This window comes from Lonchura striata, chromosome 30 (assembly GCF_046129695.1).
Source record: "Lonchura striata isolate bLonStr1 chromosome 30, bLonStr1.mat, whole genome shotgun sequence".
Classification (NCBI taxonomy): domain Eukaryota; kingdom Metazoa; phylum Chordata; class Aves; order Passeriformes; family Estrildidae; genus Lonchura; species Lonchura striata.
In genome coordinates this window covers 4978548-4994569 of record NC_134632.1, presented here as the reverse complement: position 1 = coordinate 4994569, position 16022 = coordinate 4978548, and the positions used below count along the sequence as shown (strand labels likewise).

The 16022-nt window shown below is 56.9% G+C and overlaps 1 protein-coding gene across 3 annotated transcripts in view; it reads left to right on the top strand.

The window, feature by feature from the left end:
• PLXNA2 (plexin A2) overlaps positions 1–16022 on the top strand; it is a 141755-nt gene that overhangs the window by 101917 nt on the left and 23816 nt on the right. For 2 of the 3 annotated variants that reach the window (XM_021536032.3, XM_021536033.3), the window contains exons 13-22: positions 966–1117; positions 4238–4355; positions 4792–4928; positions 7758–7925; positions 8431–8524; positions 9989–10228; positions 10382–10525; positions 11622–11856; positions 13458–13600; positions 15594–15862. In XM_021536032.3, the coding sequence (XP_021391707.1) occupies positions 966–1117; positions 4238–4355; positions 4792–4928; positions 7758–7925; positions 8431–8524; positions 9989–10228; positions 10382–10525; positions 11622–11856; positions 13458–13600; positions 15594–15862 (1700 nt within the window). The other variant, XM_021536034.2, reaches the window with a different exon arrangement.

Below are 16022 nucleotides of genomic sequence, written 5' to 3'. Positions count from 1 at the left end.
GGGGATGGTGGGATTCCTTCTGGAAGATCTTGGATGTCTTTTTGGAGATGCTGTGGGGAGCTGGGAAGCACAGGAGTGATGGGGACAGGGGTGTCCCACGGAGGCTGCTGTGGGGCAGGTCTCTGGGATGGGGTGTCCTGGTGGCACTGCCTTCCTCACTCCTGAGGAGGTGGAAAAAACCACCCATCCACCTGGAAACAGTGAGGAAAACGTTCTGAAGAGCTCAAGTTTTTTTGCCAAAGACAAGGGTGGAACAAAGAAGCGTAAACAAGATTTATCCATTAAATTAATTAAATTGCATTATTATGGATTGTGTTTATTTATTAATAACAGCTGCAGCACGGGGAAGATTAGAAACTCACCCAAGAGCAACAACAGAGCGGTGGCAGATTCAGGATAACTGTCTGAGAGTCCTGGGTCCAAATTTTGTGACCATGCATTATTGAAATTTATACTCCTAATTGAAGAGGAGATTGTCCTTAATGCAAGTCCAGGGAAGCAGGGATGATTATGGCTGAGGCAGGCTATAAACAGGCAGCTTGAAAGCACACACCTCACCCTTTAACATTTTTAAGTCATTTGAGGTGCCAAGTCACTAATAAAATGTGACATTAACATTCAGAGAACAGCCAAGGCAGAAGGTAAAGTTCTCCAAGCACCAAGCTGCTTCTGGAAGGTGACTTACCCTGCTGTGGATAGAGATAGCAGCCAGGTTTACCCTTCTGCAAGGATTTCTGGGAATGGCACTGCCCACTCTTCTTGGCCAGCTCAGGGACCTTGGAGTCCTCTCCTGGAGCAGGGCACAGGGGGATTTCAGCATCCTTGGGCTCCTCCAGGACATCCAGAAGAGCCATGAGGGGTGGCCCTGGCTGGTTTGGCAGCAGGAGCAGTGGCTCCAAACCGGGCGCGGGGCTGAAGGACGGGCATGGTGGGGACGTCACCTGGGCTTCCCTGTCTCCCTGCAGATCCTGACGGTGTCGGGGCCCCCGGAAGGAGGGACGAGGGTGACCATCCGCGGCGTGAACCTGGGCCTGGACTTCTCGGAGATCGCGCGGGGCGTGCAGGTGGCCGGGGTGCAGTGCACGCCCCTGCCCGAGCACTACGTGGTGGCCGAGCAGTGAGTGTCCCCTCCGCTGTCCCCAGCGCGCGTCCCCAGGGCCGGGCGCCGCAGAGCTCCTCCCTGAGCTCCGGCCAACGCTCAGGAGCCCAAAAGCTCACCCGGAGCCCGGGCACCTGCAGGAAGGGCTGTGGAGGTGGGCAGGGGGCATGGGAAGGGATCCCCGCGCATTCCCGCGCATTCCCACACTCTGGACTCTCTCTGCAGGGGTTAAGCAGCCCTCGAAGCTTTCATTAAAGGTTCTGTTTCCTTGCACGCCCGGTTCCTGCTTGGCTAAGCACCTTTGCTGATGAGCACCTTGCTGCCGTCGCCTCCCCATCCCGCTTGGAATTCCGCCGGCGCCGCCGGCTGCACGCAGCCATTTGTTAGGCGGGCGAGGCGGTGACAGCCCTGGAATCCGAGTGGGCTCCACTGCAGTCAATCCATTTGTTTCACTAAGAAAAATGTCAGCCCAAAATTAGAGAACAGGCCTGCACCAGGGGACGGGCGGGTAGGCCCCACGGCGCGGCACCCAATCCTCTCCCGCCCCTCGGGGCTGGGGGGGTGCTGGGGGACACCTGCGCTGGGTGGGACAGCAGAAAGGGGTGATGTGTGTCCTTGGGTTGTGTCATGCCCTGCTGGGGACAGGATGGTGTCCTGCCCTGTAGGACTGTGAGTGTGGGGCTGTCCAAGATGCCGCAGGTGGTCCCAGCAGCTCAGATCTGCCCCAGCTTCGTCCTCTGCTGGGAAACGCACTTGGTGGCTCCCACTTGGAGCCCAGCAGAGCCAGGACCTGTCAGCAGTGGTGGCCCTGGTTGGGTTTTGTCCATTCCTGGTGTTCCTTCCCCATCTGTCAGGCAGGAGGGGCACTGCTGATCCCTCTGGAGCAGCGAGGGGCAGGGCAGGGTGCCAGGGAATGTGGCATCACGGGGTGCAGGGTGCTCGGGGCTGCTGCAGGAATGGCTCCAAGCTTACTGTGAGCAGTTGGGGCTGTTCTGCTGAGCAGTACTTCGTTATATTTTATTTTTCAAATAAAGGATGGAAGATTATGAAATTATCCCCCTTTGATGGTATGAAACCCTGATTTTATAATCATGACTCTAATTACGGCTCTTGAGCTTTCAAAGTTTGTTAACATCATTAAAACATTTACCCTGGGCAGATAACAGCAAGCGTTAGCATGAGAGCTGCCTTTTAAAGATGAATACAGATAAAAGGACCCTCTTAAGGGTTCTGTGGGCAGACTGAATTCCAAGACTGTAATGACTCTGCCATATGCTCCAGCCCCGCAATCTATCAGCCAGCAATTAGGTTAATGTTGGTGAAAGGGCCACTTAGCCCGGCAATCAGCACCCTACAGCTCTGCCGAATGCATCATTTTGTAACAAGGTACCTGCTGGGGCTTTGGCTTGGAGCAGGACTCGGACCAGGTGTCCCCATCACTTGTGCCCTGTGCCACACCCGGCCCTGCCCCGCAGGATTGAGGGTTTGGTGTTCCCCTGCAGCAGGGAGAACCTCCCCACTCCTCTCCTGCCCTTGGGGTGCCAGGAATCACCCCCCAAGCTTTGTCTGCCCCAAGCTCAGAGTGGCCTCCTCTCCCCGCTGCCAGCCTGCAGGAGGAGGAGGAGGAGGAGGGAGAGGTGAAGCAGTAACAGGCAGAGAGGTGCAGGGCGATGCCTGCTTGAAAGGCAGAGTGGCAGAGGAAAGGCTCGGAGCTGAGACGCTTCCATCCCTGCTCTCCAAAGGCAGCGTCTCTCCAGGCAGCCCCTTTTGATGTGCAGCAAGGAGGACGTGCACGTTCCAGCTCCCTACCAGCATGTGTGCATTTCCTCGGCCCTCCTGGCATCACCTGTGCACAGCAGCTTCTTATTTCCTTCAGTCTTCGTGGTTTATGTTCTTTTATTTTATTTTTTATTTGCAGTGAATTTAGTACTGCCGAAGGCAGCTCGAAATGCTGCCTCCCCAAACTGGGGCCTTTTATGTCTTTGTGTGTGATGGGCAGAGGAGTGAGCACTTCCTTCTCCTTCAGCCTCAGCAGGCAGAGGCTGCTCTGGCTCTTCTCTGCTCCCAGTGCCAGGGTCAGACCCCCACCGGTATCTCCTCCCGGGTGGAACTGCACCTCCTGCCTCAGGCAGGTCACTCCTACCTCCAGCTTTTCCTCCCTGAGGCCAATTACCCACCCCCAGGTCTCCAATCCCCCTCTCAGATTTCCAGCCTGGGGCAGGTTCCTCCCGCCCTCAGCTTCCCAGAGCTGCAGGGATGCTCTTGAATTTCTCTTCCCAGCATTGCTGTGGGAGCAAGCAGCATCCAGGTCCATCTGGAGAGCCCTGCCAGCTGATGCCCCTCTGAAAACCTCCCCCAGACCTGCTGGCATGACTGGCATCCGCTTGATCCCATCCCCAGCTGGTGTCACACATCCCCCGTGCCCTGGGATTTGGGGTTATTCATCCACAGTGATCAGCTGTGGTTAACCCCAGCAGCTCTCCCTGGCCCTGCAGCTTTGCCCTGGGATTTTGGGGTCATTCATCCATCACTTGTGGTTAACCCCAGCTGCTCTCCCTGGCCCTGCAGCTTTCCCAGCCTCAGGATGTGCCCGTGGGGCTGAGCAGGACCGCACCAGGAGCACGGGGACAAGCTCCTGTGACCACCACGAGGGCAGCCAGCCCTGTCCCCCAGCAGGAGCTGCTCTCCAGGGCTGTCTCTATCATCTCCCAGCAGGTTTCTCCAGTTTTGATTAACTGGGAGTCTGCAGTGTGAGCTGTTCCCTTAATGAACTCATCTGTTACTCTGAGGACTTCGCACTCACTTTGCTACTGGCTAATATATTGCCATTAGTGCTCTGCTTTGCTCTGGAGTTTACAGCTTGTAATAATTATGTCTAATTTTGATTTTTTTTTTCCCCTTTAAATTACTACACGGGTTAAAAATAGACTCAGTAATTAACTTCTTCCAAAGAGGCAGATATCAAAGTTAAAAAGGAGGGGTGGGGAGAGGAAGGAGAAATAAAGGCGGCATGGAGCCGTGCAGGGCACGGCTGGCACCTCCTGCCAAAGCTTCCCTGTGGCATTTCTGCTTCCAGGATCGTGCAGGGCACTGCTGGCACCTCCTGCCAAAGCTTCCCTGCGGCATTTCTGCTTCCAGGATCGTCTGTGAAATGGGCCAGGCGCTTCCAGGGATCAGCTCCGGCCCAGTGCTCCTGTGCATCGGGGAGTGCCAGCCCGAGTTCACGGCCAAGTCGGCGCAGCACTACATGTTCGTGGTGAGTGTCCTGCTGGGCACAGCACGTGTGGCCCCCCTCTGGGAGCTGAGCCTGCCACACGGAGGGGCTTCAGCTCCACAACACACTTCTGGAATTGCTGGGTTTATTATGGGGCTTTCCCCCCGATGTTGAGCAATTTTTGGTGGCCCACTCATCAAGCACAGCTTGCAGGATCCAGAGCTCGCCCTGTGAATGAACCAGGGCTCCCACAGCTTTGTGGGGACAGTGAATTGTGGAATTCCCAGACTGGTTTGGGTTGGAAGGGATCCTCAAAGACCCTGTCCCACCCCTGCCATGGGCAGGGACACCTTCCACTAGCCCAGGCTGCTCCGAGCCCTCTGTCCAAGCTGTCCAAGGGATGTCCTGCACTGTCACAGGCAGCCGCAGCAGCTCCTGGCTGCAGCAGGAGCTATGAGCTGTCCTTTCCTTCCTGCAGACCCCAGCTGTGAGCTTCCTGAGCCCCAGCCGCGGCCCGGAGTCAGGAGGGACCATGGTGACCATCTCTGGCCACCACCTGGGGGCTGGCAGCCGCGTGTCCGTGCTCCTGGGGAACCAGACCTGCGAATTCCACGCGTAAGAGACCAGCACGGGCTCCTGCAGCACCTCCCGCTGCCCTCCCAGCACGGATCTGCTGGAGCTGAATGTGCAAAAATCCATCTGGGAGCCCCTAAGGCTCCCATTCCCTCTTTTATTGCATGAAACCATCTTCTCTTTTATTGTGATGGAGGCTTGCATGGCAAGGGAGGGATTCATCGGTGTCAGTGCAGTTCATTATTTCATTTTAATGCTGTTCCAATGGTAACTGCTCTGAAAATCACAGTGAAACACCACTGGGATGGAAATATGCTTATATTGGTCATCAGTACCTGCCCCCAGCCTGGCTGCCCGGAAGAAAATGGAACATTTATATGAAATATCTCCTTTCTCTTTTCACAGACCTGCATTGCTTTTAATGTAGCCACTGCTGCAGGTGCCTCGACCTCCTAAAAATGGTCTGGGATCCTCAGGGCAGAGCAAGGCGAGGGTCTGCTCACACCTCCTGCTGAGGAACTTGCACAGCCATCAATCTCTGCTGGGGTTTTGATGGCAAATTTGTTTTTTCCCCAGCAGTGTAAACACAGAGATGACATTTGCAGGGTTTAATGGGTTTTCCTGGGGCTTAGTTAAAAAAAGAGATGTGTGGCTTACCTCTGTGTGTATCAGTACACAGTCCTGCCCACCCTGCTGGCAGTGGGCACAGCCTGGGTGGCCACCAGGTATCCAAAGGGATTCTGCCTCCCAGATCCTCACTCAGGCTGCCCAGGAGGAGCTGAGGAAGTTTCTGGGACAGCAGAGATCCCTGGAGGTGAATTTCTCATCCAAAAGCCTCAGAGGTTCTTGGACGTGGGAGCTGTGGGCGTTCAGGTGTGGGAGCACATTGGGTTATCAGCAGGGCTTGCTCTGGATCCATCCCAGGATGGTGCTCAGGGCATTCCAGAACCTTCCAGTGCAGCTCAGCCCTCCAGGCGTTAAGCAGTGAAACCACCCCACCAATATTTCCTTCCACAGCCAAAACAAAGGTGCCAGATTGCTCCCTCAGATGGAGACAGGGACAGCAGAAGTGCAGGGTCAGCCCTGGAACGACATCCCTCAAATACCTGATCCTGTTCAGGCAACCTGCAGCTCCTGACCTGCAAAACCTGGGGGAGCTTTGGGTTCCCTGGCTGTGCTGAAGCAGCAGGACAGCGAGCAGTGCCCCAAACCTCACGTGTGGCCTCGCTGTGCACTTGCTTTGCCTCGCACTCTTTGGAGGCAGCGAACTCCAATTGTACTCCAGGGCGTGGGGGGAGCCTGACGAGATGAAGCGGCTCCTAATGAGATTCCCTCTAATTACAGCTTCCCCCATTCTCCCCTCTCTGGTCGGAGGAGTGGGTAGATTCACCATGACGACACAATAATAGCACAGAAAGCTAATTAGCTGATGACAGGGAGCCGGGAGCTGCTCTGCCAGCAGCCCTGCGCCGCTCCGAGCTCGTGCCAGCGCCAGGCAGGCACAGGCTGGGCAGCAGCAGGGCAGGAACCCGGCAGGCTGCACAGGACCACCCCGAGACTCGGCTGGAGAATCCCATCCTCACACAGGGAAGATTAAAATTAGCCTTTGTGGCTAAATTAAACCCAGGTGGATGCGACAAAATCAAGTGAGGATAGGGAAAGGAGCCGGGGCTGGGCAGGAAGGGGTGGATGTTATTGCAGCAGTGCTCAAGTGCAGCTGGTTTGAGGTTTGAGGGGGTTGTTTCTGTCCCCTCGGATGTGGGGGTGGAAGGGCCAAGGTGTGAGCTAGGAACAATGTGGTACCTGCTGTTCGTGCCCTCCTAAATGTCCTCAGTGCTCCTTAGGGAGGGCAGGGGGTGTGTAAGGACGCCCAGAAAGGAGCACACGTTGTCCCCCTGGCAGGGCCACGCTCAGAGCTCTGCTGGGAGCAGGGACACGCTGCACTTGAGCCTCAGCCACCCAGGCACCTGCACAGGCCTCTGAGGGTGGTGAGGGTGGTGAAGGTTGCCCATTCAGGAGTGCCAGGTTTTGATTTAAGTACCAGACTGGCCGTGAGGTGCTGCAGACCCGCCTGTCCTCTCCCCTGGGGGAACCCAAAACTAAAGGAGGCACAGAAAAAGCACTGACTTTCCAGCGAGCCACGGTAGGTTTGGGCAGGAAGGACAACCACAGGTGGCTGTGCAGGAGCACTGGCCTGCCAGGAATGTGCCTCCAGCACTTTTTGTAGGATCGGTGTCCAAGGAGCCGTGTGGTCCCTCCCAGCTCTGTTCTGGATGCTCAGATCTCATTCCCCCTCTCCATCCCTCCACCCACCGGTGCCTTTGTGCTCCGGCAGTGCCTCACTGCGCCGCTGCCTCCACCTTCTCCGGGGCTCTGGTGGCAGCAGATGGTATGCTGTGCCCAGCCAGGCAGGCTGAGCCGGGGTCACCCCGCTCTGATGGGCAGACAAAGGCGAGGCAGCGGCGCCCCTTCCCAGGCAGGGGCTGCACACAAGAGCCTGGTGTGTGCACCGGCGTGGGGAGGGGAGGAATTTGGCTTTTCACTGAGCTTCTGCATCCCCTTGAAAAGGCAGCCATCTGTTTTCACGGGCCCAGCAGACGGCAGCGGGTTCAGGGGGATGCGGGAGCTGCAGCTTGGCACAGAGAAGGATTTCAGGGAGCCTGAGCTGCTCTCACGCTGGGCAGAGCTCGGGGCAGAGCTCCCCACCCTGCCCTCCATGCCAAACCCCCTGCCCATCTCAGCAGCTTCCCAGGTGCCAGTCTGGGCTGGCTGTAGGCTCAGCCCTTTAGGAGCTGCCCCAGGACAGGACAAAAGCTGTTTCTGCCCCTGCACCCCCACCCCATTAACACTGCCCGTTCCCCTCCTGTGCAGGCGATCCATGAATGAGATCGTGTGTGTGTCAGCGCCCTCAGCCCACGGCCTGGGGGCTGTTCAAGTCTCTGTCAGCGTGGACAGGGCTCAGCTGGAGAGAACTTTGCTGTTTGAGTACATCGATGACCCCAAGGTGCAGCACATCGAGCCCGAGTGGAGCATCGCCAGGTAACAGCTCTGACAGCGCCTCCTCGGCTCTGCCCTGCTTGGGGGCTCCTCAGCACACACCCAGGCCAAAAAAGTGGCTTTTTGGGAATGCACATCCCACCCAGCATCCTGAACCGGTCAGGGCTGGGTGTTTGTGGGGTTTGCATTCAGCACAGCTCAGGCTGGGGTTACCAGGGAGGCTGTGCTCAGCCCGGCAGCGACAGCAAACCCTGCACCAAGAGTTTGGGGGCTCGGCCAAAGCCCAGCTCACCCCCTCTGCTGCAGGAGGGCACAGCAGCTCGTTAAAGTCTCCTTCTTGTGGTTCTGGAGCACAACAAACCCAGCAGCCAGCAAGGAAGGGAGAAGCTGGTGATAATCAAAAGGCAGTGTGGGGAACGGGGCGGCTGCTGCTGGGAGCCCGGGGCTGTGCTCACCCTCTCAAGCCTGGCCCTGCTGGCATCTTGTCTCTGGGGCCCAGGCTCTGGGCACAGCCCAGCCCTGACCAGGCCTGTCCTGCCTCCCACAGCGGACACACGCCCCTGACTGTCACGGGCTCCAACCTGGACGTGATCCAGGAGCCCCGCATCCGCGTCAAGTACAACGGGAAGGAGTTCGTCAACGTGAGTAGGGCTGGGAGCATCACCCTGCGCCCCTGGGTGGGGGTGCTGCTGCCAGGGCTGCCTGTCTGGTGAGGTTTGCCGTGGCAAAAGCTGCTCCCAAAAACTGGGGGCACTGGGAGGAGGGAAGTTGACACGCAAAAATGTGAAATTGCCTCCTTCCCCTGTCTGTGTTCTCTCAGCCCCTGAGTGAGAAGCTGAGGTGAACCCCCAGCTCAATGGGGACTAAGAGAGGGTCCTGTGTGTGCTGCAAGTAAGAATTGTACTCCCAGGACTTCAGGAATTATTCTGGCCAAGTAAAACTGGAATATATTGTTTCTATGCAGTGATCTTCGTGACTGAGTCTGTATTCTCTTGGAAAGGGCAAATCACTGAGCGGTCTTTTCCTATTCCTTTTCTCCCCCTCAAGACCTTTTTCATCTGAGCTCTTTTTAAAAAGACATCTAATTTTGTTGCTAGCACTTGCAGTTATAGCGCTACAAAAATAATTCTGAAGACACAAAATTGAGTGAAATTAAATCTTTCAGTTATGGAGGGAGGCCAAATGGTTGGGCTCTTGCTGCTTTACAAGGCAAGAGCCCCATAAATCAGTGATTTCCCTGCTTTGAGGGCTGGAGGAGCTGTGGGTGTCCAAGCCCAGCAGGAGATGACCTTCATGTTCCCTCCTGCCCACCAGTGTCACATTCCCTGGCTGGCATTTGGGAATGGCCTCTAATCACCCATTTGCAGCAGGGAACAGGTATTCCCTAGGGGTCTGCTTCAGAGCTAGAGAGGAGGAAAGTGGAAAGAAATGGGAAAAAAAACCAAAGAAAAATAAGTAAGAGCTGCTGTGTGAGCTTTTAGCTCCACTGAAACACGGCTCATTTTGGGCTCACCCTCCATCTCCACCCCAGTGCCTTCACGCTGAGTGGAGGAGAAGCAAATTACCCCAAATCACGGCTGTAATGCCTCACGGAATCTGTAATGTTGGAAAAGACCTCCGAGACCATCAAGCCTGGATTAAACATTCCCAGCTAAGCATGAACCCACTGGGCTTCCCAGCCACCAGAGCCTGGCGGTGCAGCCCGGGACAGAGCTGTGTCTCTGAAATCCCCTTCCCTCGGCTCCAGGTGTGCAGGGTGGTGAACACCATGGCCATGGGCAGAGCTCTAACTAGGGCAGAGCATTCCCTGCCATGTCTCCGAAATCCCTTCCCTCTCCACTCCAGGTGTGCAGGGTGGTGAACGCCACGGCCCTGGGCAGAGCTCTGGGCAGAGTGTTCCCTGCCATATCTCTGAAATCCCCTTCCCTCAGCTCTCCAGGTGTGCACAGTGGTGAACACCATGGCCATGGGCAGAGCTGTAACCAGGGCAGAGCATTCCCTGCCGTGTCTCTGAAATCCCTTCCCTCTCCACTCCAGGTGTGCAGGGTGGTGAATGCAGAGTGTTCCCTGCCGTGTCTCTGAAATCCCTTCCCTCTCCACTCCAGGTGTGCAGGGTGGTGAACGCCACGGCCCTGGCCTGCCTGGCGCCGCCGCTGAGCGCCGAGTACCGCCCGGGGCTGGACGCCGTGGAGCGCCCGGACGAGCTCGGCTTCATCTTCAACAACGTCCAGTCCCTGCTGGTCTACAACGACACCAAGTTCATCTACTACCCCAACCCCACCTTCGAAATGCTGAGCTCCAGCGGGGTGCTGGAGCAGAAGCCGGGCTCGCCCATCATCCTGAAGGTAAGGAGAGCCTCGCTCAGCCCGTGGGGAGCTCATGGCAGCCCCAGGGAGGGAAGGAGGGAGGGGGTTCTCCCTGCTGCGGAGGATGGGCTGCCCCAAACAGAGACCCGATGTGCTGCATGTGTGTCGGTGTTGTGTCCCCGTGTTCCCCAGGGCAGGAACCTGTGCCCACCCGCCCCGGGAGGAGCCAAGCTCAACTACACGGTGCTGATCGGGGAGACGCCCTGCGCCGTCACCGTGTCCGAGACGCAGCTGCTGTGCGAGCCCCCCACCCTCACCGGGCAGCACAGAGTGACGGTGAGGGGCCACGTGTCCCGCCAGCATCCCCTTCCCCTCTCCTGCCCACCCGTCCTCCTCCTCCTCCAGCCCCCCGACTCGCCTGGATACACAATCCCCAGCAGGATTTTCAATTTTATGGGCGTCTGATTGGAAGTTTAAAATACTGGTGTGGATTAGCATGGAGAGACTTTGTCCTTCCCTCAGAGTCACTCCCTTCTAGAAGGAACCCTCGGAGCCTTCTAGAAGGAACAAAATCTTTCTGGCAGTGCCTTTGGCACTGGGTGCCATCCTTCCTCTGCATGAAGTTGAGACCATTCCCAGTGTTCTCTCCTGGAGGGGTTTAATCAGCCCACGGAGACAGACCTGAGCTGCCAAGTGGATGGAAAGGTTTTGCCTTTTCCCGAAGCAGGAGCCAGGAACATCTGAAGGCTGGAGTGGTTGGCTCAACAGCCTCATCCAGGACAGCACTCAGTGCCTCCCTCTGCTCGGGGTTTGGGCATTGCTGCTTCCTCTGCTCCTCTTGCAGACCAAGCCCCAGCTGCCGAATTGCCTGAGCAGAGCCCAGATGAGATTGTAATTGTGATTTATTTCCCTTGAAGTTCAGCATCCAAAACATATTCAGATGATCACAGCGTGACTCCCAGCAGCGCAAGCGGGCTGAGAGCCGCTCACATCTGTGGCCAGGGCACATCCAAGGAAAGCCTGTCCTGGTGTAAACTCCAGCCTGTTTGCTGCACAGCTCTCACGTGGGGCTTCCTGCTCCCTTCTCTGCTCTGCCCTTGCAGTCACTCTGCTTTCTTGTCAGTGGAATGATCAGGGGCTTGTTAACGTCCGTGGCTTACCAAAAGGAGTTGAAAGCTTATAAAATGAAAGTCAAATGGAGCCATCAGATAATAAGAACAAAGCCCAGATAGTGAAGGGCTGGCACATTTATCATCCCTTGAAGCCTCCCTGTGCTCGCGCAAGCAGCCCCCTCGTGTTTGGAGGCAGTTTGGGGTTTCTGTTCCTGAGCAGAGGTGGCTCAGAGCTTCCCCAGGACCTGCAGGGCCCCGTGGTGGGGTGGTGGCACGGGGACACGCCCCGAGGTGCTGCTCACCCGTGCTGTGCCCTGCAGGTGCGTGTCGGGGGGGTCACCTTCTCCCCCGGCTCCGTGAGCATCGTCTCCGACAGCCTCCTGACCCTGCCCGCCATCGTCAGCATCGCGGCCGGCGGCTCCCTGCTCCTCATCATCGTCATCATCGTCCTCATCGCCTACAAGCGCAAGTCCCGTGAGAACGACCTCACCCTCAAGAGGCTGCAGATGCAGATGGACAACCTGGAGTCCCGCGTGGCCCTGGAGTGCAAGGAGGGTCAGTGCTGCCGGGGCCGGGCGTCCCCGGGGGCTGCAGCGCCATGAGCGGGGTCCCAGTTCTGCCAGTGCCCCAGGGTGTGCAGCTGGGAGCTGGGTGGGAGCTCCGTGGGGTTTGGGGGACCTCCTTGGGGTTTGTGGGAACTACTTGGGGTTTGTGAGAGCTCCTTGGGGTTTGGGGGAGCTCCTTGAGGTTTGGGGGAACTCCTTGGGGTTTGGGGGAACTCCTTGGGGTTTGTGGGACCTTCTTGGGGTTTGGGGGAGCTCCTTGGGGTTTGGGGGAGCTCCTTGGGGTTTGTGGGACCTTCTTGGGGTTTGGGGGAGCTCCTTGGGGTTTGGGGGAGCTCCTTGGGGAGCTCCTTGGAGTCCATGGGTGCTCCTTGGGGTTTGTGGGTGCTCCTTCGGGTTTCTGGGTTTCCCATGGAGTTTGTGGATGCTCCTTGGGGTTTTGGGGAGTTCCTTGGGGTCTGTGGGAGCTCTTTGGGGTTTCTGGGTGCTCCTTGGAGGCTGTGGGTGCCCCTTGGGGTCTGTGGGTTTCCCATGGGGTTTGTGAGAGCTCCTTGGGGTTTGTGGGAGCTCCTTGGGGTTTCTGGGTGCTCCTTGGGGAGCTCCTTGGTGTTTGTGGGTTTCCCATGGGGTTTGTGGGTTTCTCATGGGGTTCCCACCCCTGCCCCACCGCGGGAGGGTGGCAGCCAGCAGCACATGAGCAGCAGACGCGGCTCTGATGTGCAGAGAAGGATTAGAGCTTGATCCTGCTCAGGCACCATGCCTAAATTTTGGGTGTTACTTGGAGCATCCAGAGCTGCTGCTTGATGGTTTCCACATGGACAAGTCCTGTCTCTTGCAAGGAGGCAGCCGAGCCCTCCTCACCCCGCAGGTGAAGGTGGATTTTTGGGGGGTGCTGCTGTTGTTCCCTGCTCCTCCCACCTGCGAAGGGGCATAATCAAAGTAAAATAAATAACTGCACATTTCATAGCGGAGAGAGAGCATTGCACTGGATTTGTTCAGCTGAATTCAAGGGCAGCCTTGAAAGCACAGGCTCACAAAAATTGAGATGTATTTAGGAGAAACCACAGATTCAGCTTGGCACAGCCCAGCTGGGAACAGAGGCTTCCCTGAGCCAGCGTGTCACACTTTGGAGAGGGAACACGAGGAGACACATCCAGCTGTACAACACGGTGTTGGGAGAGGAAGAATAAATCCCTTCCTGACCCCTGCAGCAGCTCAGATTTGATCTGCATCAGATTTGATTATCTTGGCAACTGTTGATAGAGGAGGAAAACAAGAAGGAAAATAGGGAGGTGCCAAGTTATGAAAACAGATCTCTGTCTCTCTGTGCTTTAGGTGTGTGTGCACAGGTGTGAAGCGCATACAAATGAACCACAGCTTTGTTCTCAGTGTCTGTGGGAGCAGAGCCTGCTCTCCCACCCTGGGCTGCTGACACGGGGTCCCCGGGGGTGTCAGAGCTCCGGGGGTGTCTGAGCTCCAGGGAATCCTTTCCCGAGCTGCCCCTCCAGCCGTGCCCCGGGCAGAGCAGGCAGCCAGCCCAGCCCAGAGCTGAGGAGCTGAGCTGTCCTTGTCCCGTTCTCTCCCCCTGAACAGCTTTTGCAGAGCTGCAGACGGACATCAACGAGCTGACCAGCGACCTGGACCGCTCCGGGATCCCCTACCTGGACTACCGCACCTACGCCATGCGGGTGCTCTTCCCGGGCATCGAGGACCACCCCGTGCTGCGGGAGCTGGAGGTAAACTCGGCTCTGCTGCTGCTCTCCAGCTCCCCCGAGCCCTGCAGCACCTTCAGGGCTCCACACCAAACGTTTTCGGGTGCCCTGGGGTCAGCAGGCTGAGCCCCGGGTTCATTTTAACTCCCAGCCTGGAGCTTCATCTCCCCCCACATCGCCGGATTCCTTTCGGCTTCTCCTCCCTGGTGTTGGTTTATTTTTATTTTATGAGGTTTTATATCGCTCTAGGGCAGTGGCAGAGCAGGGCAGAGCAGTTGTGGTATGCTTTAAAGTCCTCCAAAGTCACCTGGTGGGGCAGGGGATGGATGAGTGCCCGGAGCATCCTGCCCGGAGCATCCTGCCCGGAGATCCTCTGCTGTTCCCTCGCGTGTCCACAGGAGGGCAAGGAGAATGCCCAGGCATTCCAGCCTCTCCAGCGCTTCCATCTCCCTGGTTTTCCCACCAGGATGTGCAAAAACATATAAAAAACTTCCACTGGGAGTAGGGAGGAATTGGGATGCACAGGGGTCCATCAGTGCACCTGGGAGGGGGCCAAAAGAAGGATGGGGCTTTGTGAACATCACCTCACACCTGGGCTGGGGCTGCTGGCCTTCCTTGGGGTGGGGCTGTGATGCCACCCTGGGATGGAGCTGCCATCCTCCGTGTGGGATCTCCAGAGGCTCGGCTCAGCTTTTCAGGGTCTGGGATTGCCCCAGAAAATCCTGAAATCCGGTTTCCTCCACACAGAGCAGGGTGGGTGTAGGAGGGAGGAGTCCTGGTTGCTCTAGGGCTGGATTCCTTTTGCAGGCAGGCACTCCCACATTAAAGCATCCAAATTTGGGTGAAAATTTGGGTTCCTTTCCTCGGCCACCAGCACCCAGCAGTCGCTGTGAGTTGCTAAACCAGGAGCAGCCTCTCCCAGTCCATTCCTGCTCTGAGTTTTCCAGCTCCATGCATTAGGTTTGCTGTTGGACTTGCCAAAGAAGCTGACACTCCAGCAAACAAATATGAATGCTTTTTTTCTTTTTCTACTCATGAAAAACAGAATTGCAGAAGTGATAAATGTGTTGCCAATTACACAGTTGCTTAATTATGTAACGTTAGTAAAACCAATACATAACTCTCCAAGATGTTTGGTAAAGAGTTTCTTCGTGCCGTTCATCATTTTCACTCGTAATGAATTACTTGAATCCACAACTGGCTGAAAGCCTCAATTAATTTTTTACACTTGGCCCATAATAAAGCAATAGTCTAAATTAGTATTTAATTTACTTACAAGAGTGTCACTTTTTGTGCAGAACAAGCAGAAGTGGGTGTCATTTCTGGGGCCGTTGGGCTCCACGCTGCTGCTTTCTGGTGTGCAGCTCCCAGCCAGGGTTCAGAGCAGCTGTGGAGGGGGAGGTTTGCTCAAGATGGACCAAAAACCACATCCAGGGATGCTGAGAGCCTGAGGGATGAGTGCAACCTTCCTGTGCACATTTCTGATGCCCCCAGCGTGAGAAGGGCATGGAACAAGTCCAGAGGAGGCCAGGAATTGCTCAGGAGGCTGGAACCAGCTGGGAGAGTTGGAAATGTTCAGTCTGGAGAAGAGAAAACTGTGTGGAGACCTCCCAGCACCTCCCAGGGTCTGAAGGGGTGACAAGAGAGCTGGAGCTGGGACTGTTCATCAGGAACTGCAGGGACAGGACAAGGGAGAATGGATTCAGACTGGCAGAGGGCAGGGCTGGACGGGATCTTGGGAAGAAATTACACCCAGTGAGGGTGGGCAGGCCCTGGCACGGGGTGCTCAGAGAAGCTGTGGTGCTCCTGGATCCCTGGAAGTGTCTGAGGCCAGGTTGGAGCACCCTGGGATAGCAGAAGGTGTCTCTGCCATGGCAGGGGGTGGGATGAGTAGATTTTTAGTGTCCCTTCCCCCCAAACCGTTCCCTGCTCCTGTGATTCCCCCGGTGCTGGCAGCGCTGCCCCGCTGTCCCTTGTCCCCCCGTACCCAGCTGACGGCCACCATCTCCTCCTGCAGGTGCAAGGGAACGGGCAGCAGAGCGTGGAGAAGGCCCTGAAGCTCTTTGCCCAGCTGCTCAACAACAAGGTGTTCCTGCTGACCTTCATCCGCACGCTGGAGCTGCAGCGCAGCTTCTCCATGCGCGACCGCGGCAACGTGGCCTCGCTGATCATGACGGGGCTGCAGGGCAAGCTGGAGTACGCCACCGACGTCCTCAAGCAGCTGCTCTCCGACCTCATCGAGAAGAACCTGGAGAACAAGAACCACCCCAAGCTGCTCCTGCGCAGGTGAGGCCGGGCACGGGCAGGGGACGGGTCCTGTGGGCGGCGTGGCCACGCTGGTGGGATTTTCAGGAGGAGTTCCTTCCTGGAAAGGGCTGCCCAGGGAGGTGGTGCAGTCTCTGGAGGGTCTGCTCGTGTTGATAAGGTGAGTATCAGATTCAGTCCA